This window comes from Peromyscus californicus, unplaced genomic scaffold (assembly GCF_007827085.1).
Source record: "Peromyscus californicus insignis strain IS unplaced genomic scaffold, ASM782708v3 Scaffold_7__1_contigs__length_154581171, whole genome shotgun sequence".
NCBI lineage: Eukaryota > Metazoa > Chordata > Mammalia > Rodentia > Cricetidae > Peromyscus > Peromyscus californicus.
Genome location: NW_026294595.1, coordinates 137,590,897 through 137,617,124, shown reverse-complemented (window position 1 = coordinate 137,617,124; position 26,228 = coordinate 137,590,897). Strand labels below are relative to the sequence as shown.

General features: G+C 47.4%; 1 protein-coding gene across 2 annotated transcripts; it reads right to left on the bottom strand.

The window, feature by feature from the left end:
• Window positions 1–648: 648 nt before the first annotated feature.
• On the bottom strand, window positions 649–25,696 carry Sgk2 (serum/glucocorticoid regulated kinase 2). Of its 2 annotated transcripts, none has more exons than XM_052723994.1 (13): window positions 25,565–25,696; window positions 24,237–24,398; window positions 23,646–23,695; window positions 23,071–23,128; window positions 22,810–22,893; window positions 20,476–20,604; window positions 18,284–18,396; window positions 17,979–18,015; window positions 16,681–16,767; window positions 12,943–13,038; window positions 11,966–12,121; window positions 9,479–9,568; window positions 649–4,470 (listed from the first exon to the last, which is right to left on the bottom strand). In XM_052723994.1, exons 2-13 carry the CDS (start codon window positions 24,270–24,272, stop codon window positions 4,306–4,308), a joined length of 1,101 nt encoding a protein of 366 aa, XP_052579954.1. In that variant the 5' UTR covers window positions 24,273–24,398; window positions 25,565–25,696; the 3' UTR covers window positions 649–4,305. The 2 variants fall into 2 exon arrangements, with proteins under 2 accessions (XP_052579954.1, XP_052579953.1); XM_052723993.1 differs by having other exon boundaries at window positions 654–4,470; window positions 20,476–20,607.
• Window positions 25,697–26,228: the final 532 nt, after the last annotated feature.

Sequence of the window (26,228 nt, the reverse complement as noted above, 5' to 3'; positions counted from 1 at the left end):
GACACCCTTCTATTCAGGAGAGCACTCTGCCTTTATCCAGAGGGCTGTGGATTTGTGTACAAAGCGGCTGCAGCTTCAAGGCTTGGAGCAGGCGAGTGTAGGAGCCCCAGGGGTTTTAATTTTCATTTATATACATCTTCCTGCATAGAACAGTAGGCGTTTAGAATATTAAAATACACAAATTGTCTGGCGTTTTCACAACTACGGTCACTACGAATTTAAAAAGTGGGAAAGAGTGTGAAGGAGAATTATCTCTACCCTCCCACTGAAGATCAAATCCAGAGCCTTCCACATCAAGCACTCTACCATTGAGTTAATCCCCAGCCCAGAGACTTTTCTAGAGGAGCTCTGCACAGCATGCCAAGTTGAACAGTGTGCAATTAAGGATGCAAATGAAAGCGAGTTGGGCAAGTCACGGGACCATTGTGTACAGTCAGTGTGTTCTAGAAGTGCTAGTAGAGCAGAGAGCGCCTCCCAGAGCATTTTTCTCCTACTGTACCAGGTTGCAGAAGGAGCTAGAAGATTTTAGAGTCAGATGCTCCCAAATCCAGTTTCTGACTTATGGCTTGTATCAGGTGAAATTGGACAAGCTGCTGAATCTGAGTGTATCCTATCCATAAATTGAGAATAGTTCCTAAATTCTTATTGAGGATTATAGATGACGCTTATAAAACTTGGGGTGGGCCCAATGAGATGGCTCAGCTGGTTAAAAGGCACTTGCTCTTCAACCTGAGAAGCTGAGTTAAATCCTTGAGTCCCACATAATGGAAGTAGAGAACTGATTTCTGTAAGTTGTCCTCTGACCTCTACATGTACCCTGTGGCATGTTTATGCACATGCACACACATATAGAGATATATGTTTTAAACCTTGGATATTTCAATAAACATAGATATAACACAATCAGTTTAATAGTGTAGTTGTTCTTCAGTTTTATTTCCTATCCTGGTGAAATATTCTGTGATTTTTACAATCTTAGAACAGAACCAGCTGACTGTGGACTTGACAGCATGTTCAGATTTCTGAGTTACACTCCCAAAGTGGGAGTACTTATTCTCTCCTTGTGTCCCACCTCTAGCAGTTAATCTGCACTAGGTAAGATGGAAATCAGCTTTCCATACCAAGTTTTAATAGTAATTCTTGACTCAGCTTTGATCTCCAATAGATCAATGTTACCGGTGTTTTGTTTTCATGATTCGAGTCCCAGCCTTGCCTCACCACTTAATTCCTAGGGCAGGGGACAGAGGGAACAAACCTGAGAGGAAAGGAGTGGGACAAAGTATAGAGGGAAAGGCAATAGAAATCGCCAGCATACACTGATTCTTAGGAAGTCCTCCCATTGTCCCCAAACCAGCAAGCTAATGAGGCCACCCTGAACTTTGTGATACAGGTTTGTGAAGAAGAAACTCAAATAAAACAGAATGACCTACCCCACATGGGCATACCTGAACATACATGACATGCTCATATTCTCGCCAGCCAGAATTACCTTTTGAAATGATGAATCTTGAACACCTGGAGTTTAGTAGCTAGCCAGGGGATTGACCTCTTTTGAAGGCTTCAGCTCTGTACTTGAGGTAAAACACATGAACTTGATAATCAGACCCAGACCAGAAGTGAGGGTCTCTCTAAGACCCCTCTTTATCACTCTGGCTTGTTCCAGCCAATTCTTGCCTTGATCTAAGAGGTTTTTTTTTTCTTCTAAGATATAGTCTCGCTGTATCTCCCCGACTACCTGGAACTCACTATGTAGACCAGGATGTCCTAGAACTCACAGATCCACCCATCTCTGCCTCCCTGGTATTAAGGGCATGTGCACTGTGCCCATCTCTCATGAGAGATGCTGAGTCTTTTCTTGGCCCTAACAGCCTGAAGGAGGAGCAGACCTGTCCAAAGGTTACAGAGTAGAGCCCTCGGTCAAATACTTCCACATCTCAGCCTGTTTTAGTGGTGTGGCCTTCAAGCAAGAAGTCTCTCTTACCTTGTCTCTTGATTGACAAAGGAAGGGGAAGTAATTACTACCATAGGATCATCTGGATGAAAATGCTAACAGACATGAACATCTGTTCCACAACTTGTCCAAGAGAAGTGTTCCAAGGCTGACTTTGGACAACTAAGTAAACAAAGAGTGTGTGAAAAGATTTTGAAATCTTCAAAGAAAACCTCGAGGCTTCCAGGAGCAGAGCCACAGCCCTGGTATGCTGAGGACTGGATGCTACAATCTTCACTATCACCTCTTTTACAGAAGGAACTCAAAAGAGAGTTCCTAGTCCTGTCCTTGGGCCCAGGTTGGCACAGATGCATCTCTGGACCATACGCCTTGCTTGAGCTCAGAGGAGAATGAGTGGTGACAGAGAAGGTCCCAGGCCTGGGCCAAGGTCTGATTCCACAGCATATCAACTCCATCCACCAGGAAATAACCCACTGACACTGCTAGGACCACTGCCCATGATGTGTGGCCATAAATTGAGTCGGTGACCATCTGATGATAAAGCCACAGCCCGACCAGCACCCCTGCTCTAGAGAGTAGGCTGTGCATCAGCGAAACAAAAACATTCTGACACATCCAGCTGTCCTGAGCAGATTCCAGGGTGGGCAGCATCTGCAGTCCCCAGTGCAGCCCCTGGAATGACATGAAGGAGGCACTGGCCACAAGGAGTCCCCAGGATGCCATAGCCCAGCTAGCTCAGTTGGTAGAGCATGAGACTCTTAATCTCAGGGTCATGGGTTCATGCCCCACATTGGGCGCCAATTTTAACTAGAAGTTTCTCCAATCCCACCAGGCCCTGTGGTCCTGCAGACACTGATAAAATAATCACTCTGAGGCTTATATTAATTACAAACTGCATGACCTATGGCTTCAGCTTCTGGCTAGCTAACTCTTTCACCTTAAATTAACCCACACCTATTAATCTATATGTTGCCTTGTGACCATGGCATTACCAGTCTGCTGGCAACTTGTTGCTCCTTGGGCAGCAGCTAGTGTCTCCTCCAACTCTGCCCTTCTCTCTGTATGTCTGCTTGGATTTCCTGCCTGGCTGTAAGCTTTTTTGTCATAGGCCAATACAGCTTTATTTATTATCCAATGGGAGCCACACATATTCACAGCTTACAGAAAGACATCCCATAGCAGATGAGGAAGTCAGAATCTGGCTTTTTTCTTTTTTTCTTTTTTTTGTGCTATTCTAAATGGAGGTAGCCACCACCCTCCATCGAGCATCAAAAGTAGAGAATTCCTTGAATATTGAAAGGTGTTGAGGCAACTGTACCTAGTAACAAATAGCTAGTTCATCTAATACCACCCAAAACAAAGACACTGTCCACACAGAGAAATGTGAAACTGAAGGCAATACACTACATCTCATCATTTTACACATTAAAATAAAAATTCAGGTACCAGGACATCCTTTCCCAGCGTGCAGGTTGCCTATGCAACATTTTCCTCTTTCCTCAGTGTTTGAACTCCCTTGCTATGAGAGGTAGCTTGTGCCCTGGCTCCCCTAAGTAGGGCTGGGGATTTATGATGTGCTAAAGGAAGCCACTGGACTGTGCTTCTGGGAAACTCTTTAATGGTGGCCTTTTGCAACCCACTCCTGTCCCGTTCCTCCTTTTATCTTGCTTAGAACACAAGGGTGGCTATGGTACCAGTAACTATTTTGTGGTCATGTAACCCCACTATTCAAAGCTATTATAGTTTGGATCGGAAGTGTTTTCTGAAGGTTCCCATGTTCAGCTGATAGGGTACATGATTTAATCCATTCATGGATTCGTAATTGTATGGCATGTAGAGGCGATGATAACTAAAAAGGTGGCCCCACTTGGAGGGTGTTGGTCACTTGGGACATAACTCTGAAGGTAAATCTTATTTCTGGCCCAGTCTTCTATTTCCACTTCCTGGTAGGAATAAGGTAAGCAGCCTTTCTGTACCACTCCTTCCACCAAGATGACTCAGCTCTGGCTAAAGACCACAGTAATGGAGCCAGCCAGCTATGGATGGAAACCTCTGACATGGTGAGCCCAAGTAGATCCTCTTTACGTTACTTTTCTTGGATATTTTGTCATAGCAACAACAACAACAACAAAAACCAAACCCAGAAGTCATTTCTCAAGAAGGGTGAATCGGAACTACAGACACCTGGGTACCCAGTGACCCATCCCTGCCAGCCTGAGCCCAGCACTGGTTTTTCATACGATGGAAAGCACCTCCCTCTTCTTTGAGTCATCAATTTCATGTGTCTTGCTGGCAGCAGAAGGCAGTCCCTGCAGTTGCCAGCTGGTCTTGGTGGCTTTGCAAATGCTTGTCTCTTATGAGTCCAAGATGTCATCATCTTCCTGTGCATAGGAAAATCCGAGGAATGCACTTGAGGCCCCAGAACTGCTGGCCATGGTGTCAGGGGTGCAGCCAATGGACGTGGACACAACTTCCTGGGTGAACTCTGGGTCAAAGTGTTTCAAGTCAGCAGGTCCTTCCTGTCAGTAGAAGCCAAGATTGGAAAGGAGGTACCGGGATATGAGTTAACCAAGGATTCCAGAGCCTGGGAGAAGGATGTCAGGCCTTCCTCTCTGAGCGCCTCCTGGTCCTTCATGCTTAGTAGTGATTGTCATGCTCCACACCAATCCTCAGACAAGCCATTTGTCAATGTCTACTTCCTAAGTGCTTACCACATTCCCAGTTCATGACACTGGGAATACGGGAGGACAAAACAGAGCAAGCCTCTACTCTCAAGGACCTTATATGATAGAGGCAGGAGGATCATCTAGGGATCTGCTAAGTCTTAGATAATAGAGTCAACTGGGGCTGTTCAGCTATATTGGACAGAGATCTGTATGGGAAATGGCAAAAAAAAATGGTCACAGACAAACAGCATAGTTGTGCACACCTGAAATCCCAGCTCTTGGGAGATGGAGGCAGGAGAATCAAAACTTCAAGATCATCTTCAGCTACATAGTAAATTCGAATTTAGCCAGAGGTGCATAAGATCCTGTCTTTAAAAAGACATGATGCTGGGCATAGTGCTGAAAATCTTTAATCCCAGCACTTGGGAGGAAAGATAGGCGGTTTCCTCTGAGTTGGAGGCCAGCCTGGTCTACCTACATAAAGAGTTCCAGGACAGCCAGAGATACATAGACAGACCCTGTCTCAAACAAACAAAAACAAAAAGAAAAGAAATGATAATAGATTCTCCACTTCCACTCCAGAGAGAGAATGTATATACCCATCTTTTTAAGATGGGCCAGTCATGACACTGCCAAAGAACTAAGCAAAGGCTTGGAAAGGGTACCTTGGGAGTTGTCTATTTTGTACTCTGAGGCCACCATGTACACAAACTCAGACTGGCTTGATTCAGGTAAAGAGGACTCAGGAAACACACACAAGTGAGGTAATTCCAGACCACCAGCATCAGCTCTTTCATTGCTAACCACAGACCTGAGGGCTCCATCGAGACAAGTTGCTCTGGTCTACTCCAAAAACCCTATAGAATCCAAATAGAAGATTGTTGTTCAGCAGCTGAAGAGATGGCTCAGTAGTTAAGAGTGCTTGCTGCCTTTGCAGAGGACCCAAGTGTGGTTCCCAGCACCCCTTGGAAAGCTACACAACCACCTGTAACTCCAACTCCAGGGGATCTGATGCCCTCTTCTGAGCTTAGCCTGCACCTACACTATACCCACCTGTGTAGCAGGAATCTTAAAGAGTCTTATTAATAAAATCAAACCTGAGGCCAGTTATTGGGGTGAAATGGAAGATCAGAGAACCAGAACAAGCCACAGCTACCTCACCTCTCTGGATCCTCAGCTGGTCTTGTTTCCTCAGACTGGAGGCCTCTGAGTCCTCATCCAGAATGGGTCTCAGCTGAACTGCTGCTAGAAGCCTGAAAGCTTAACCAGCCAAATTCTTAACCAGGCCAAATGCTTCTTGTTTCTGGTCCTCACGCCTTATATACCTTTCTGCTTTCTACCACCACTCCCTGGGATTAAAGGCTTGCTTTCTGGGATTAAAGGCGTGAGTCACCATGCTTGGCCGTTTCCAATGTGACCTTGAACTCACAGAGATCCAGAGGGATTTCTACCTCTGGAGTGCTAGGATTAAAGGTGTGAGTGCCACCATTTTCTAGCCTTTGTATCTAGTGGCTGTTCTGTCTCTGACCCCAGATAAGTTTATTAGGGTGCACAATATTTTGGGGAACACAATACCACCACATTCCTGCACATACTAACCTCCATAATACACATAGTTAAAAATAAATAAGTCAAATCTTGAAAAAGATTGCTATTCGAAGCTCCCTACTTTAGAGGGCATGAGTAAGCCAGTCGTGGTGGTTCTGCAGAGGAAAAGACACTGCCCCTGGGTCTCACGATATAAGCAGGTGAACAAGTGTGGAAGGGTCTGCAGATCTGCTTTAGCATGCAGGTCTTGGACTTTCAGCTTCTCAGAAGGGCCATAGGGTGCAGTGGTCCAGCCCAGGGCTCAGCTCCTGGACCAGAATGTGAATCTCACCCATGTTCCTTGCCTAACCTTGTTAAGTTGTGTAGCTCTTGATGACCAAATAGTTTCCTTTTTTTTTTACAAATAAAAAATGTGGTACTAGAGAAATGTGTATGAGGTCTCATAAGTAATAGCAGAAGCAGGAAGCCTCTATTATGTGCCACTCTAATGCCCATACATTACTGTATTTTCCTGTATCCTCTCCTGGAACTCTATGAACATTCTCTCTTGTGAACCAAAGTTCCTGAAAAGAACTGCACATAGGCCCAATTAACTGATTAAAGCATCGATAATTGTGGAGAGGTTGGAGTGTTGCTGGTCTAGGGCCTCATTACCATTCACCTTGGGCTGTCTTTAGCCATTCCCCACCCCCTTAACAGCCATTCCTTGCCCACCTCTGTGTCTGATCTAGCAACCCATGGCTAACAGATAAAAACCTCTGGAATGTATAAGAGACCGTAAGAATGTCTTTAGGTGGCATCTAAGGCCTAAAGCAGAGATTTGCCTATTTTGCTGTAACACACCTACCTAATGTTTCCACCACTATATTTGAAAAGGGCCTTGACTTAGGACATTTATTAGAAAATGCTCGTAAACCTGTCCTGTTGGAACATGGAATTCCAGGTAAGCTAAATCCGTGTTTTCAATATGTGTCACTCATATTTGGATCCAGGATATACTATCTCTTATTACCTCTTAATTGAGAGTTGTGTACACGAACAGGTACATGTTTAGCACTCTCCTTACTGTCAGTTTAAGTCCCAAGAAATAGAACTGCAGCGTAGCTCAGTGGCAGAGTACTTTTGTCCAGCATGTGTGAGGCTCAGGTTCCATTCCCGACAAAAGACAAAATAAAATCCAACACGACAAAAATAAAATCCAAAAAGGAGGAGACATCTCAGGACCCTGGACTAAATGTATCCTGTCTGATTTTTATCAAGAACCTGGTGCTGGACCCTGGTCCCCAGCAAGCAGTGTCTCATACTGGTGGCCTCGTGTGAGCCCTGGAGTCCGCAATCTTTCTGTTAATCAGCATGAGTGATGAGCCAGATTTGTCAGAAGTGGACAAGGCTGACACATCACAACTAAATATCAAAGAAAAGGAAACACTCCATTAAAAGAAACTCTCCCTCAGGAGAAAGCATCCAAACTTCATAAGATGATCTTGTCCCAAGAGTGAGTATCAGCACTGCCCTAGGTTCTTAGTTCTAGGTTTGCCTTTGGAAACTGTGTATTTGTAGAGATTTTAGGCACTTGGTGATAGCTTCACACCTATACAGACAGGCTAAGAGGCAGCAGTAGCCAGTGTTCCTTAAGTCTGCTTCCAAACTTCCCTCTGATATGTAAATCCCACTGCCAATAATTTCACCATTGTCGGTCATGGTGCATGAAGTCCTTCGCCTCTGCAGGGCAAGCCAACTTTGACCTATAGAGGCACCCTCAACTGCTTCATCATTTTCATGAAGTTGCCTACTTTTGCAGCTCCTCAAATTCATTTTCATTTCTAACGTAGCATTACATTAAATATAGTCATATGCTAGGGGTGGTGATGCACGCCTTTAATCCCAGTGTTTAGGAGGCAGAGGCAGGTGGATCTCTGAGTTTGATGCTAGCCTGGTGTGCATAGTGAGTTCCAGGACAGCCAGGGCTGCATAGAAAATGTCTCAAAAAAGTGTGTGTGTGTGTGTGTGTGTGTGTGTGTGTGTGTGTGTGTGTGTGGTGTGTGTTTACAGTTCAGGGACTGGTGTTAGCTCAGGATCCCCCAAGACCAAGTTCTCAGACAAAGAAGATGTATTTGCCTCAGAGAGACAAAGGGCAGAAAATAGGAGACAAAGACAGGAGGAAGAGGATGAGGAGAAGGGAAGGGCACATGGGAGAGGGGTAAGGGGTATTTGTTCCAAGGGGGATAAAGGACTGACTGTCTCTGAATAGAGAGAAGATAGACATGGCACATAGGCAAATGGCAAAAGGGGGAACCCTGTGTTAGGATGAGGTGTTTCATTTGAATTGGGCATGTTAATTAGGTGAGCCAAAGGGGGCTTTTGATTGCTGGGCTTCAGCACTTGGATAGCTGGACCTTGGCAGTCAGACTCAGGAGGAGGAAGTGGCCAAATAATGGAATAGACCTTGGTGGCTAGCTTTAGGAATGTAACCTAATGGTGTTTAGCAAGGCAGAGGGAATGGGGGAGAAGGGCAAAGCCTGTCAGGGCTATGTTTGCCATGCTCAGACAGGCTAGAGTCTTTATAACACACACACACACACACACACACACACACACACACACACACACACACACACACACAGAACTGGTGTTAGCTGGCCATGGTAGCTCACTCTTGTACTCAGTACTCAAAACCCAGTACTCAAAAGGCAGGTGGATCACCATGGTTTGAGGTCAGCCAGGGATAGTGAGATAGTGTCTAGGATAGCTTAGACTACAGAGTCTCAAAAAAAAAAGGAAAAACAAATCTAATGTCACATTCACGGGCAGGAACTCCCCAAAGGAAAAATGTGAATAGAGAATGATTAGAGAATGATGAATCCTGGCAGTATTGAGGAATGGAAGAAAGTCTACCAACGGTGGTTCTCCTTGCCTGGTGAGACACCCTGCCATTTCTCTATTGCTGCTTCCACTTCATTTTGCACACTTTGTATAAGAAATACACATCGTTTTTATCATCAGGAAAAGGCTATGTGGGAGGATCTTAAGCTGAAGACTAGCCTGAGCTACTACACCTCAAAAACAAACCCTGAATCAGCTCTGTGGTGGGGTTACAGTGCTCGAGATGAAGGATCAGCTCACAGTTCATCCTTCTAAGTCTGAACTAGCCATCAGGGGCCAGGGCAGCTAGGGCCGGCTCTCACTCTTGATGCTTTGGATGAATCTCTGAGACTCTTGGCCCCTCAGCTTCCCCCAGCTGTATAAAGGGAGTTGGCCGAGAGCCCTGGAAAGTCAGAAGCCCAAATATGGAGAGACCCTTGGGCTCACTTACCACATTTGGGTTGAAGGGTGGAGTTAGCCTCTTGTGGTACAGGTCATCCCAGTTTATGGAACTGAAGAACACATGGTCCTTTATGTCGAGCTGCAGGGAGAAGACACTGGTCAGCAGTCCTTACCACAGCTGCTCCCCAACTGGTGCCCACATCTGGCCACCAACTAGACAGAACTTCGCAGCTCTGGCTGGTTTGCTCAGCCCAGGGAGCATTCTGTTGACAGACATCTTATCTCCCGAATCATCTGAACCCAAATTTCCCTCTGCAGCCGCAGGTGCCTTTCATGGCTAGGTTTCAGCACCCACAGCATATCAGGCTCTGGCTTGAAGACAGCCTCCCACTGTCACACACATTGATACATCTTGATTCTTCCAGAATGCAATCCAGGGAAATAGAATAAACCTGCTCACCAAAGGAGACACGTGAAATAAAGCTCTAGGAAAAACTGCAGATTTCCAGGGACTCAGAAGTGAGGAGTGAGTCCTGGGCATGGTTTCTCACTCTGTTCCTAAACGGCCTTCCCTCCCTGCAGCTCTTCCCTCTGTCTGTTTCACGCTGAACAATCCTCCAACACCTCACGTCAGTACTGCCTCTTAGAGGTTTGATTTCTGTGAATGCATAACTTATTTCAAGAGTCATGGGCATGTTCTAAGATACAAACTCCTCTTTGGAAGGAAGGGATCTGTCTCCACAGAAGCCCAGATCTTTAAGCTGGCCGGGGGAACGGATAGGTAAACAGCCAAAGTGTTGTCACACATCACAGTACCTGGCATGGAGAGGTTTCGGTGTACAGAATGCTTACAAACGCTTGTAATATACCAGACACGTGTCAAAAAGCTGTGCCACCCACAGAGTGGGGGTGAGCAGTCCTGGACCCTATCCTTTAGATGCTTCGGCCATCGGGGTTGCAGTCATCTCCTCCTCATCTGAGACAGGGTCTTACCATGTAGCCCTGGCTGGCCTGGAACTCACTTTTTACACCAGGTTGGTCTAAAACTCACAGAGATCTGCCTGCCTCTGCCACGGGTGGAGGTCAGAGAACAACTTTTGGGAGTCAGTTCTCGTTTTCCACCACGTGGATCCTGGGGGTTGAACTCAGGTTGTGAGGCTTGATGGCAGGCATCTTACACCCAAACTAGCGTGCTGACCCCCAAATAATCTTACACTGAGCAATGAATAAGAAAAAAAAATTTTTTTTTGGTTTTTTGAGACAAGGTTTCTCTGTGTAATAGCCTTAGCTGTCCTGGAACTGGCTTTGTAGACCAGGCTGGTCTTGAATTCACAGAGATCTGCCTGCCTCTGCCTCCCGAGTGCTGGGATTAAAGGCATGAGCCAGCATGACTGGTTTAAGATTATTTTTAAAGTGATGCTGTAATCTTTTTTCTTAAGACATGTATGTGTCAAAACAGGAATGAAAGGAACAGGCAATGAATTCTATGAATTATTTATCCCCATATCTTACGCATCCAGCCAGATGTCTGGCAAAGTGAATTGCTCAGACATCTGTGAAAAGCAAGGTATTTATGCAGTTTCTCCGTGCAGAAGCAGGAGGAAGCTTCTAGAAGTGTAGATCACTCTATTCCTCTGCTCAGCAATCACACTCTCTTCTTGCTGTTCTCCTCCTTGTACAGACCACAGGACTTTTACACATGCTGTGCCTACAGCCGGGGAGCCTTCATCCAGTTCCTTGCATGGTTCCTCACATTCCAAGTTCAGCTTGTCGCCTCCCTAGAGGGGACCTGCCTGGCCATGCCAGTGTGAAACGGCACCACCCCTATACACCCTTATCGTCTATCTCTGCTCATTGTTCATTTCCTTCCCAAAACATGTCACACTTGGTGACAATCGTACAGAATCTCTGAGTTTTGTTAGTTTCCTTCCACCTTCAAACTTAATCACATCAGGGACCCAGGCTATTAAAGCCCTAGCACCTAGCTCAGTGCTGGTCCCGAATAAGGCTTCAGCGAATATTGGTTGGCTAAAAAACTGTACTTCTAAAAGAGTAGTCAGGGGCTGGAGAGGTGGCTCAGTTGGTAAAGCACTTGGTAGACAAGCATGAGGACCTGAGTCTGGATGGCTAGCAGTATGCAAAAGCTGAGAATGATGGCATAGTCTATAATCTCAGAGCTGAGGAGAAAAGACAGTCTAGCCAATCAGTTAGCTCCAGGTTCCATGAGAGACCCTGTCCCAAGAAATAAAGTGGAAGACACTTGACATCAACCTCTGACCTCCACACACACATATACATATACATCACACACAAAGAGAAGACACACACACACACAGAAAGAGAGACTGAGATGACAGAGACAGAGATAGATAGACACAGACATACAGAGATAGTTCAACTGGCAGAAAAGGTCATTTCTAGGGAAATGAACTAGCAGCTCCTGGCTTTACAGGGCAACAGAAAGCAGTCTCCCCCACAGGTGCTTCTGAGCTGTCCATGCAGGAAGGGACCTGTGCTCTTCTGCTTGGTCACCTACAAAGTCTGCCTTGGAGCCCAGCCGCTGCCTCTGGTCCTTGTGGAGAAGGCCTTGCAGGAGGTCACAGGCGGCCACTGTCCGGCCTCCAGGGATCTGTAGTGGTTGATGTAAAATGTTCTCATACATCTGGGCCACGTCACTGTTGAAAAAGGGGGGCTGGGGAGACAGGGAGAGAAGTTGGGCTTTAGCCATGAAACCGAAGAAAGGGGTGAGTGTTAGAGCAAACTGGATAGCCAGGAGTGTGTAGCCAGGCCTGCATCTAGTACCACAGCTCGTGGGGCAGATGAGGAGAGAAAGGACCTCCAGGCCTCCAGCACAGGGGAGTACCGCTGAGAAAGCCACAGACTTTGCCCATGCACAGGAGGCTCCTGGAGGTCCTGGGACCTCCCAACCTCATCATTTCTTCATGACTTCATAGCCATCTTCTGCCAGAGGCTGCAGATAGGCAGATGAGAGAAGACAAGTCTGGGGACCACTAAACCGCACAGCTAAGAAAAGAGCAGGACTCTAAGTTATACCCACGGTCTATCCCGCCTTGCTCTTCCTCCAGCTCCTCTACCCACTGGTCCTTCAGAACCCACAGAGCTTAGTCCTTCTACAGCATGCCACGCTGGAGAATCCAGCCCAGAGTAAAGCCAGCCTCAGGCAGGTCCACACAGGCTTCCACCTAAGCACACAGCCCAGGATGGCTCCCAATCTACCAGCACCGTGACCTTTCAGTCTCAGTTTCTCTCTTAGTACAATAAAAGTAACTCTATGCTCTGCCAAGAGGGCGTGTTATAAATGGTAACTGAAAATAACACTATTTACAAAAGATATACATTCCTCATATTCACTTCGGCCTCATCTTTCCTTCCCGGGGTAGATGGATAGCTCGTTTAATTTCCTGTGCAAAGCTAGAGTAAGCTACATAAAATGGGGACCAGCCTCAGCTTTCCCAGGACACATGTGCCCTGTAGACATCTCTGTCCACTCACCAGGCCATGCAGCATCTCGTAGAGGACTGCCCCTAAGCACCACCAGTCCACCGCTCGATCGTAAGGCTCTTTACGAAGCACTTCAGGGGCCAGGTACTGTTGGCGGAAGTACAGTTATTGGAGGATGCCTAGCCTCTGTGTCTATATCTGTAAAGAAGGCACTTGAAGGGGGTTGCTCCTGCTGTCATAGTTTCATGGCTTCTCCTGTGTTCATTAGCATCCATTCACCAGAGGCCTGGTTGGTGACAGGCTCTTTGCAGTGCACTGGGGACATACAGGAGATCCGGCCAGACTGCCCTGTAGAGTTGTGCACACTGTACATTGCACAGGAGTACCAGCCAGAGGGCGAAGGGAGCTACAACCAGTCTGTGATCTACTCGCTAAGCTAGAATGGTAATTCAGAAGCAGGGAGTGCCTTCTCATTTGCACACGGTCACCTGTGGTCACCTATCTGTATCCTAGCACTGGGAAAGCCCTGGCGGCACCTCACAATATATAGCAGGGCAACAACGGGGCAAAGTTAAAGGAATGTGGCATGCACTTGTTCTGGAATCCTTAGTGCATGGGAGATGGTCAGGAAAGGGGTGGTATTCCAGGTCACATTGGTGGATGGGAATGTGCCAGGAGCCGTGCCTGGTACAAGGGAAAAACCACAGGCAGGTCTGTTTCTGCTAGTTGCAAGGGTTTAGTGACTTCCTGGCTTGGGGTTCTCTGCTGCTAAGGAACAGAGTCCCAGCAACAGACACAGCTACCCTAAGGGATGTATGGGTCTGGAAGGGAAGAGAATCAGACGCCCTGAGCCCTCTTCTGTGTCTGGGTCCAGGCAGAGCACTGGACCTGCCAGAACTTTGGCTCCCTTATCCTTAAAATGGAAACATAGTTGGAGTGGAGGCTGGAGAGATGGCTCGATTGGTTAATGTTTGCTGTTGTAAGCATGAGGACCTATATCCAGATCCCCAGCAGTCACATAAAAGCTAGGTGAGATGGCTCACATATGTAGCCTCCGTGATACCGGGTAGTGGTGGGGGAGATAAGCAGATCCCTGGTCAATGGCCAGCCAGTCTTGCCAAATCAATGAACTGCAGGTGCAGTTTGAGACACTATGTCAAAAATATCATGTGGAAAGTGCTTATGGAAGACACCCGACATCAACCTCTAGCCTCCATATGCATACATGTGCATATGAACCTGTCCACATCCACATGAACATGTGCATATGCAACACACACACACACACACACACACACACACACACACACACACACACACAAAATACATTAACTAATAAATAAAAATAGGGACATGGAGTCCCTACTGGGGACATGGGAACAAATGTAGGTCTGTGTGCCTGGCACTCAGCAGTGGCAGTCATGGAAGAAGGGATGTCTCCTACATGAGTCACAATTCCTTATCCCCTGCTCCCTAATGCTAGTTACACCCGTTGAAGGACTGGCTGCTGTCAGGCTTTGGGGTCAGCTTTCTCCAGTGGACACCCCATGCACAATCATAGACAATGGTCCCTTCTGGGAGAGGTTACCTGACCATCAGTTCCCTGAGTATCAACTGGCGGAACCCACCTGAAGGTCCAGGCACAGCTCTGCAGGCTGGTGGAGACAAATAGCATGGCTCTTATGTCTTGTTCCAGACTAAACAGAGAGGCGCTGCTCCACTTTGCAGCCTCAGCCCTCTGCCCCTTTCTGGTGCCTATCCAACCCACAGGGACCCTTCAGGTTCAAGGTCCAATGTTCAAGACCAGTGGGAGTTCAAGGAAAGGTTTTAAACCCAAGGCAGGTCAGATAGACAGGTTCAGACATGCAATGCTGTTTATTTATATTTATTTGTTTGTTTGTTTGTTTGTTTGTTTGTTTGTTTGTTGTGGTGCTGGGGTTGAACTCAGGGCCTCATGCAGGCCAGGCAATCACTCTACCACTGAGCTATATTACCTGTCCTAATTATTGTTATTTTGAGGCACTTTTTTACAATCCTCATGCCTCATCCTCTCAATGAAGGTAAGTACAGGGTTTATAGAAATCTACAAATTGTAGCCTTCTAGACTCTCTGTCTGAAAGAGGGAGGCATATTTATGTTTAACAATTGCAAGCCCTGACCTTAACTCTCAGGCTACTCTCTCCTGGTCAGAGATGTGGCCCTATGGAGCAGTACCATCCTACACAGCAGCCACTAGCCACATGTGGCTATTGAACAATTAATTGCTTTTGCAGAGAATCAAGATTTGGGTCTAGCTGGGCATATTGGTGCATGCTTTTAATCCCATCACTAGGGAGGCAGTGGCAGGTGGATCTATGAGTTCAAGGCCAGTTTGGTCTACAAAGTGAGTTCCAGGACAGCTAGGGCTGTTACACAGAGAAACCCTGTCTCAAAAAAAAAAAAAGAAAAGGAAAGATTTGTGTCTGTTGAAATATGGCTTGACATCCCTATTTCACAATTTTACACTGATTATATATTTAAATGAGGAGATTTGAGATATATTGAGCTAAATAAAATACCTTGTTAAGTTTGTTTCACCCATTTTTCCCTCCACACCCGCCCCCCCCAAGACAGGATCTAACTATGCAGCCTTGGCTGGTCTGGAGCTTTTTATCTATGCCAGGTTAGTCTCAAACTCACAGAGATCTGCCTGCCTCTGCCTTCCAACTGCTGGGATTAAGGGATGTGTCGCCATGCCTAGCATGACCTGTTTCTTTTTACTTTGTGTGTATGTGTGTGTGTTAGTGGGATTCAACCCCAGGGTCTTGGTGAGTGCTCTGCCATCGAGCCACACCCCCCAGTCCTGTCTTTTGTACTTTTCTTAATGATTTGTTTTATTTTATGCCTATGGGTGTTTTGCCTACACATGTCATGTATGCCACATGTGTGCAGTTCTCACAGAGACCAGAAGAGGGTGCCAGATCCTCTAGAACTGGGGTTATTGTGGAGGATTGGCTGTGAGCAGCCATGTGGGTGCTAAGACCTGATTCCCGATCTTCTGCAAGAGCAACAAATGCTCTTAACTTCTGAGACATTTCTCCATCCCTGTCTTCATACATACATACATACATACAGACATACAGACATGCATACACATACATACATAATACATACACATACATGATTTATTTCAATTTTGTGTGCATGGGTGTTTTGCTTGTACCACTTGCATGCAGTATCCATGGAGGCCAGAAGAGGGCATTGAATACTTTGGAACTGAAGCTATAGACACTTGTGAGCTGACGTGGAAGTTGGGAACCAAACCCAGGTTCTCTGGAAGAGTAACCAGTGCTCTTAAGCACTGAGCCACCTCTCCAGCACATCTTTTTACTTTTAAAATGTAGTTGCCTAGCATGCCTGAGGCTTTGAGCTCAACCCCCAACATCACAATAAATACATAAGGTTTGCATCTATTTGTTTTTGGTCTCATGAAGTCCAGCTGACCTGGGACCTACTATATACTTGAGGCTGGCTTCAAACTCCTGATCTTCCTGTCCCCACCCCCCCAAGTGGCATGCAACCTCACATCCCACTGAGCAGTAGTAGAACTCACTAGAGGTAGCTGGGAGCCCACCATTCCAAAAGCTGGTTCCTTAACACTCATGAGGAGATGAAGGCTCCTTGTAGGCTGACTCAGGGAAGAGCTTGTGAGGATGGAGTGAGGCCTCACTGCTGTAGCCTGGTGGCTTTATTTAGGGGCTGTGGCCTCAGCCACTTACGGTCAGCCTTTTCCACAGATCTTTCACATACCTCGGGGGTGCCGCAGAAGGTGGATGTGGTCTCCTCAGGCTCCACACATTCCTTGCAAAGGCCAAAATCCGTCAGTACCACGTGTCCCTGTGGGTGAGAGTAAACAGGAAGGGGTTGGTGGTCAAAGCTCAGATGCCACACCCTAGAGCAACGGCTGTACAGCATGGCGAGGAGACACATGCTGCATGCCTTATGCAGGCTGTACAGCATGGTGAGGAGACACGCGCTGCATGCCTTATGCAGGCTGTACAGCATGGTGAGGAGACACACGCTGCATGCCTTATGCAGGCTGTACAGCATGGTGAGGAGACACGTGCTGCATGCTTCATGCAGGCTGTACAGCGTGGTGAGGAGACACACGCTGCATGCTTCATGCAGACTCAGGGCTCCTGGCCTGGATGCCAGGAGATCTGAGGGCACAGGCTTGGGGTGTGACACCGCAGCCTGCCCTAGCTCATCATGACTTAGGTCCATGTCTACAACAGTAGCAGCTCCAGGATGTTCTCTGCTGGGTAGCAATCCCTTGATGGAGGGCCGAAGACTGAGAAGTCAAGCCCACCAATGCTAGTTGGGTGTGAGGATGGAGAAAGGAGACAGATACCGAAGGCTATCAGACTTTAGGAGCTGCCGTGCCTAATCCTCACTGCTGGGACTTACTCCTGTCCAAAACTATGCTGCTCCCTAGCGGGCAATCCACATCCAGCAACTGAGCAGTGGGGGCCATGAAGGTCCAAATTCCCTTGTATCAATTTATCACCATGCAGAAGAGTCATCTCTGCTTAGGGCTCCCATTCTGTGAGAGGTACTGAGGTCTCTCTTGCAAACACACTGTGGCTGCCCCTCTCCCTCTGCTCACCCTGTTTTCTTCATCCCCCTTAAAGCTATATCTTTTGGAGAGTGTTCCCCAAGAAACCTACATTCCATTCTCCATCTCAGGGTCTGTCTCCAGGGAATCAGGAAACATGGAAGGTCTACAGATCCCTAGCTTCTATCTGGCTACATGTGGCACACCCCCCACCCCCCACCATAGGTCTGCATATATATATCTATACTGACATACATGCACATAGTCTCCTGTGCACATACTTATATACATAAATATGTGCATGAGCACATATGTACACAATACATACAAGAAGGTATGTTATTATATGTATATATGTATAATGCATAAATACCAATATACACAGACCATGGCTGGATAGCACAGATTTGTGCTGCATGTACACACACACACACACACACACACACACACACATACACACACACACACACACACACACACACACCCCACACACCTGGCAGTCCAAGAGAATGTTTTCTGGCTTCAAGTCTCTGCAGAAAATAAGAGAAAACAGCCATTTACTCAATGAATTGGGAACTGGGGTCCTAGCAGGAGAACTACTCATGGACACTCCCACAGGCAAAAAAGAAAACCCAGGGAGGCTGGGTACTTGACTCTAGAAAGGAGGACACCCCAACCCTAAATAAGAGACCACCTCAGTAAAAGGACCAAGTTCAGTGAGATTCATGGCCCACATAATCCCTGCCTGGTGGAGCAAAAAGGTCCCGGGACTGACTGTGAGCTGAGAGCAGGCCTCACCTGTAAATGATGTTGAGAGAGTGTAGGTAGCCAATGGCACTGGCCACCTCTGCAGTGTAGAACCGAGCCCGGGGCTCCAGGAACCTGCGCTCCCGCTGCAGGTGGAAGAAGAGCTAGGAGAGGGGACAGTGAGATGGTGGCTGGATTCCAGCTCCTAGATCACCAGACACGAGCCTTCAAGACCTTCTACTCCATGCAGGCCAGTTACCCTAGTGTACACTTCAGTGTACCTGAACCAAAAGACTGCATGCTGACCCCACCCCCAGGGCACGTGTGCTCTCCATGCCTTCAGTCAGCATAATTAAGCAGCTACTGTGTTCCAGGCTGCAAGTCAGCCTCCCTCACAGCGCTTGTTTAATCCTCATGACTATCTTCAAGATCTCAGCCGTGACGCCAGTTCCATGTCAAAGGAGGAGGAGTTACATGGATTGTCTAAGGTCCCACATCTCCCAGTTGGCAGAGCTGGAATTTGAAACCAGGTAGTTCAAGACATACTGTAGTGGTATTGTGTTCCCCCAAATATTGTGTACCCTAATAAACTTATCTGGGGTCACAGAACAGGACAGTCACTAGATACAGAGGCTAGAAAACGGTGGCACTCACGCCTTTAATCCTAGCATTCCAGAGGCAGAAATCCTTCTAGATCTCTGTGAGTTCAAGGCCACACTGGAAACAGCCAAGCATGGTGACATACGCCTTTAATCCCAAGAAGTGAGCCTTTAATCCCAGGGAGTGATGGCAGAAGGCAGAAAGATATATAAAGTGTGAAGACCAGAAACTAGCAGCATTTGGCTGGTTAAACTTTTAGGCTTTTGAGCTACAGTTCAGCTGAGACCCATTCTGGATGAGGACTCAGAAGCTTCCAGTCTGAGGAAACAGGATCAGCTGAGGAACTGGCAAAGTGAGGTAGCTGTGGCTTGTTCTGCTTCTCTGATCTTCCAGCATTCACCCCAATAACTGGCCTCAGGTTTTATTTTATTAATAAGACCTTCTAAGATTCCTGCTACAACATACTTTGTGTGTGGGGTTGGGGTAGGGTGGGAGGGGTAGACTCTATGCAACCCAGATTGGCCTTGAACTCAGTCCTTCTACCTCTGTGTCCCACTGTTGAGATTATAGGTGTGAGGCACCATACTCAACAAAAACGTGCTTTTCCTCCAACCCAAGCATAGGATGTCACATTGAGCTCAGCTTAGATCTCCCTGTTTGGTCTGCTTTGTTGATTGCAAAGCCATCACTTGGGGATGTGGAGGATGAAACCTCCCCTGTTGGACTCAGGCTGAAAAACATTTGGTGATAGGCCAAACCTGGTGCAATTGAGGAAAGCCCCTACTAAATTTTGCCCCCTTGTTCGGTGAGACAAAGCAAAGTCCAAGATGGTACCCAGCTTGTCCCTGCCCTGCTTTGGGGTTTGCAGGTGGCTCGGGTCTCTACTGAGGATAGTGACATCAGGCTAGAGAGATAGCTCGGTGGTTAAAGTACTTGCTGTGTAAGTATAAGGACCCAAGTCTGGGTCCCCAGAGATCAATATAAATACCAGGGGGGCATGGCTGCCTACCTGTAATTCCAGCCTCACAAGATGGGGACGGGATCATCAGTGCAAGCTGGCTAGCAAGACTAGCTACACTGTCAAGCTCTGGGTTTGGTTGAGAGACCCTGATTTGTTGAAAAAAAAAAATGGAAGGGAAATTGAAGATGACTCTTGACATCCACCTCTGGCCTCCATGTGCAAACACACATGTACCTACACGTTTGCCCCACACATAAAAATAGGCATGCACAATACACATACGTAGAAATAAATAAAATTTTAAAAAATGATAGTGATGGGTGTGGGCCTGTGGCCTGGGTGTGGGAAAAGGAAGTATTGGAAATAGTGACCACACACTTCTCTTGGAAGAGCCCTTTCCTAAGGTCTACGGACGTGATTATGAGCCACCTTGTGTGGGAAACACCCCTGCAGCAGCAGGGGTGAAAAGGACTTGGTATAGACTGGTTGTCTTGAGACGTGACTTGCTGAGCTGAGCCTCTCAGTTTCTTTAGACTACCACGTGGGTCTGTTGTAGGGACTCAGTGAGAGCACTCTGGAGTGGGTTTTATTTAGGAGCTGGGTGGTGGGCCCCCCACAAACACTGAAAGAGTAAAACAACCAGCTATAATCAAAGCTCCCTCCCTTCCTGAGGTCCACTCACCTCTCCTCCGTTGACATAGTCAAGCACAAAGTAGAGCTTCTCTGGGGTCTGGAAGGAGTAGCGCAGGCCCACAAGGAAGGGGTGCCTCACGTTCTTTAGCAGTACATTGCGCTCTGCCATGATGTGGTTCTGCTGTGGAGTCACACAGACAGGGTCCATGTCACAGTCTAGTACAGCTCCTTTAATTGCAGCACAATCCAGTGGCCTGGTTTATGGAGGTGTCTGCCCAAGGCTTTTTCCTGCCCCAGTTCAAATACCCACATTGGCTCTCTTTTGTCCCCAAGCCAGGCCTAGCCTCCTTGTTAATACTTAAAGGTCAGTGTCCTGAGCCTCATCCCCAGCCACTTCGTACTAGTGTAACTTCAGAAACCCTGCCCCTGGGTAACAAGCAAAGCATATACTATGACAAGATAATTGAGTCCCAGGGAAGCTCTCTAGAAAAAAAATGCCGTGAATACCTATACTCATGCCTTTGATTATAGCTGGTTGTTTTACTCTTTCAGTGTTTGTGGGGGGCCCACCACCCAGCTCCTAAATAAAACACACAGAGGTTTATTATTTCTTATGAATGCTCAGCCTTAGCTTGGCTTGTTTCTAGCCAGCTTTTCTTAACTTAAATTATCCCCGTCTATCTTTTGCCTCTGGGCCTTTTTACCTTTCTCTGTTTCTGTATAGCTTTTCTTTCCTTCTTACTCTGTGTCTGGCTGTGTAGCTGGGTGGATGGGTGGCTGGCTCCCAAGGTCCTCTTCCTTCTCTCATTCTTTGATCTTTTTTCTTTTTTTCTCCTATTTATTCTCTCTGCCTGCCAGCTCCACCTATCCTTTCTCCTGCCTCACTATTGGCCATTCAGCTCTTTATTAGACCAATCAGGTATTTTAGACAGACAAAGTAACACAGCTTCACAGAGTTAAACAAAAGCAACATTAAAAAATGTTAACACATCTTTGCATCATTAAACAAATATTCTACAGCACAGACAAACGTAACACATCTTAAAATAATATTCTACAACATTTGATCCTGCTATTTTATACATCTGGACTGCCCTTCCCCGTGTGTGTGTGTGTGTGTGTGTGTGTGTGTGTGTGTGTGTGTGTGTGTGTGTGTGTGTGTTTGTGTGTGTGTGTGTGTGTGTGTGTGTGTGTACAAGAAGTAGATGATGGATGCCTCCCTCCAGCACTCTCAACCTTATTCTTTGAGACAGGATCTCTCACTGGACCTGTAGCCTACTGATTGGGTTAGTCTAACCAGTTAGCAAGACAAAGGGGTCCTTTCTCTCCATCTCCAGAGCACTGAGATTAGAGATACATGCTGCCATGCTTAGCTTTTTTATGTTGGTTTTGTGGGATCAAGCTTAGGTCCTCATGCTTGCACAGAGAGCACTATGTCACTTTAGCCATCTCCCTAGCCCCTGGGCATGCCACCTTCTTTTCAAACAATCAGAATGTTGTTTACTGTCAGGGTCAGTTCAAGACCACCTATGCAAGAAGACCTCCCCTCCTTGTTGGCATGAATCATTCTGTCTCCTGAGTAGTTTGACTTGGCATTCTATCCTCTCTTTATCCTGTGTTGAAGGGATTCAAGTTACTGAGGCATCTAGAGATCTAAGCTTGCTGTGGAATAATCCTTCTGTACACTGTGTGAATATATGTCACTATGATTGGTTTAATAAACAAGCTGACTGGCCAAGAGCTGAACAAGATAAACTTAGGCAGGAAAGCCAAACTGAGAATGATGGGATGAGGAAGGGCAGAGTCAGAAGAGTCACCAGGCAGATGGAGAATAAGTTGGATACACAAAATGGGATAAAGGTAAAAGCCACAACCCTCAGGGCAGCACATAGATTAATAGAAATGGGTTAAGTTGTAAGAGTTAGTTAGTAACAAGCCTGAGCTATTGGCCAAGCATTTATAATTTATATTAAGTCTCTGAGTCAGTTATTTGGGAAACAGCTGCTGGTTATTTGGGAGCAGGCCGTTGGGACAGTAAAACTCCACGCCTACACAAGCTGGCCGGGCTGAGGGACCTTTGAAGAGGGTGCAGTGTGAGCCCACAGTATGTTCATGGAGAGCCTGACACCTAGAGAGGGCAGAGAGCTGGTCTGTCAGTGGATCCTGTTAACAACTGGAAGGTAAAGACCTTCTCATCTTCCAGAAGGCTTCTAGGGAGACGGCTTGGCCTGTCTTCCTTTAAAAAGGCTAGGGTCCTGTGTGCCAGCTGGACTTTCTGAGCTGTCCCCACTGGACCTTTTGGAGATGGAACCACCTTGGGAAGCCACCCTAGGCTGGGGATCAAGACGCAGGAGGGGAAGTGACCATTCCTGAGTTCTGGTACCTCTTTGCTCTTTAAGATGGACTTCTTCTGCAGCACCTTCACTGCATAGAAGGCTCCGTCGGACTTGCGCTTGGCCAGTAGGACCTGAAGAAAAGTACAGACACAAGATATCGGGGATGATGGGTTCCCCTGGCAGCCCCCACCCTCAACTCATTCTGCAGGTATGTGGTATGTGAGCCTTCCTTTTGCATAGGCTAATGGAAGACAGCAGGTGGAAGGCAGCAGAAGGGAGAGACCCCAGCCCTACTCTCCTCTCCTTACCTTCCCATAGTTCCCTTTGCCAATGACTTTGAGGAAGTCGAAGTCTGTGGGTCGGGCACTGTGGACAGGAGAAGAATAAAGATCAGCATTGGGAATCCCAGGAAGCTGGGTCTCTGAATTTCAGGTGACCTTTCAGGAGCCTCATGGCCTCGCCCCTGAAGAACATTATGTCTAACAGCCCAAAGAAGCTCAGAAGACAGATCCTCACATACCTTTCCCTACACCCAGCCCAGCGCACAGACCAGTTAATACTAAGAGAGACAATCAGGTACATGGTGCAGAAGGCAGTCTCCTCCACCCACCCCCACCCCCGCCCCTGGCCAGGAGAAGGGCCTGAAGGTGAAGAGTTGCTGACCATGAAGATGTTTGGGGTCATTCCAGGTAGAGAGCGCAGCCTGAGCCAAAGCTGGGAAGTTAATGAGAGATGAAGCTGAGCAGGCACAGGGTGAAAGGGATTCTGGTCCAGCTGGTAAAGGTTTTGAGTACACCAGGGACCTTGGATTTTTTTTCTAAAGCAAAGAGAGCCAGCCATGGGACAGCCAGGTAGGAATTTTGTCTTGGAAAACAGAACTCACTTTGGGTTAGCTGATGGCCCCAGGTTGATGCTCCCATTGGCCCTAGAGGGCTGAAGACATTAAAAGAAAGAGGCGATGAAGATCAGCAAGCTCCCTCCTCTTCCTTTGGCCTAGGCTCTGGTTTTGCCAACATTACTGCTAATCAGCTTACCTACCTCTTCCTTTATTGGTTCTCCTCCCTGGTACCCACCCACTCCTCCATCTAATCATTCATATCACACTTGCTTCTCCTAATGACCTTAAGAGGCTGCTGGCCATCACAGCAATCATAAGGAAAGAAAACTGAAGCCAGAGAGGAGTTGTCCAAGGCCTTACGTGTGGCCAAGGTGGGATTTGAACCTATGTATTTTCACAACCAATGGCATATTTTTTTCTAACCAAATCTACTTCTTATAGCCCCCAGGCAAATCTCTTTTCAATTTTCCTTGCAAATGGCCATCTCTGTGAGTTTACAGTAACCTGGCAGATACAAGTTCTGGTTAAAAGTCCACAGGGCTGGCTGATATCTCTACAGATTTCCTCAGCCTTGGGAGAATGTGAGTCCCTGGTGCAGGGTGCTGGGTGTTGGGGGGAAGAATAAGAACCACTCACCTGTGGGCTAGGAACTCCAGCTGGACTGGAGGCCATTCTGTAGCTGTGATGAGGTAGGCTCTGGGGGTACAGGGAAGACCAGGCACAAAGGAGATTGGCCTCCAGGCAGGGCTGCCCTCTTGTCCACCTTCAACTTCAGATACGGCCTCAGCAGCTCTTACCCTAAAGGCCAGAGGTCCACACATGAATGAGACAAATGACACTTGCCAGACCCAGCCTTTCTCACCAAACAGTTCAGAAGGGATGGAGAGGGACAGCTAGGGGGTCCCTGCCTGGCAGTGTCTCTGCAAAGGTTGGGGACACCCAGGACAGGAAGATTCTTGTGATTAACAGAAGCTCCAGAACTCTAAGATGGCCTCCAGAGCAGGCAGGACTCTTGCAGGCCTAAAGCTGAATATTTCCTCTTCTCAGTGAGGCACTGAGACCTTGAAAGAGGCTTTGTGTATTTTTGTTTCTCTATTTTTTTTAGGCAGGGCCTTGCTCTGTAGCCCATGCTGGCCTTGAGCTTGCTTGCTGTATACCCCAGGTTGGCCTTGAACTGCCTTAGCCTCAGAAATGATAAGAACATTGACATGTGCTACCACACATGATTTAGAACAGTACTTTCTTGGTTGTTACTGTTTTGGGATAGCCTGGGCTCTCCAGACTCACACATAGGCATGTTGGCAGTCCTGAATTCTTGTGGACAGTCCCAGGATAAGCTCTGTGTTGAATACAGTCTTGCCTGGGTACTTTCCCCAGAGTCCAGTAACCGCAACTACACTGGAAACTTTGGGCCAGAATCATGTAATCCCGTAAGTAGCCAGTGTCTGTGTGAGTTCAAGTGGTAGAAGGACTAGATAGCTGGTCCATGCAGCCAGCAGCACAGTGGGAGAAGTGTACTGTCTAAGGTTTGGTTCAGGGGTTTGGAACCTCATAGGTGCTGTACCTCCCACAGGGCTTGGTGCAAATTATTCATTCAAAGACCCCAGCTTGGCATCTCTTAGATCACCTTCTCTTCAGGAAAGGTCTTAGAGGCACCACTCTGTGGTTAGGTGGGACACTGAAACCCGTTCACCTGTGGCCAGGAACATCTACCAGATCAGAGGCCACCCAGCCCAGAAAATACCTGCAATAGAAGGGAATTCCATGCTAGGCTGGTCTAGAGGCCTCCCCCTGCCAAACTCCTGCACAGCAGGCTATAGAATTCTAGCAGAGGGAGGTGCTTCCTGGCCTCTCCGATGCACACCAGGCTGTGCTCCCACAGCCGGCCTGAGACACCGCCATCCCTCCCGAGGTTGTCCCCCATGGGTCCTGTGCCTGGCCCTGGCTGCCCGGGTCCCACATACCTTTCCAGCCTGGGCAGAGATCTCCAAGGGAGGCAGCAGTTGGAGCCGAGCACAGGCCGTGGACAAGAGAGACTCTCTCTGTTCTCCCAACAAGAGCCAAGTGTCAGTGCCTGGTGCCCCCAGCACAGAGCTCAGAACTTCCAGCAAGTGGCAGCAGTGAGGGGGCTGGTGATGTCACCCAGGATCCAGCAGTGCTTAGGATGGGACGGGAGACCTCTGTTCTCTCTGGGATACCATTTCTCCCTAGGAGATGAAGGATTATGCACCAGTCCCAGGAGAACCTGGGGACCACTGGGGACTGTAAGAATGTGTGACCATGTGGGTCAGGGAATGTGCTCCCTGCAAGTATTTTGTGCAGAGATGTGCTTTGTCTCTAGTGTGCCAGTGTGGCTACAGATTTCAGATATTTGTGTGTGTGTGTGTGTGTGTGTGTGTGTGTGTGTGTGTGTGTGTGTAAGAATGTGTACATGTGCTGGGCAGTGGTGGTACACACCTTTAATCCCAGCACTTGGGAGTCAGAGGCAGGCAGATCTCTGTGAGTTTAAGGCCAGCCTGGTCTACAGAGCGAGTTCCAGGACAGCCAAGCCTACACATAGAAACCCTGCCTTGAAAAAACAAAAAAAAAAAAAAGACAAAGAAAGTATACATGTATTGGTGTGACAGA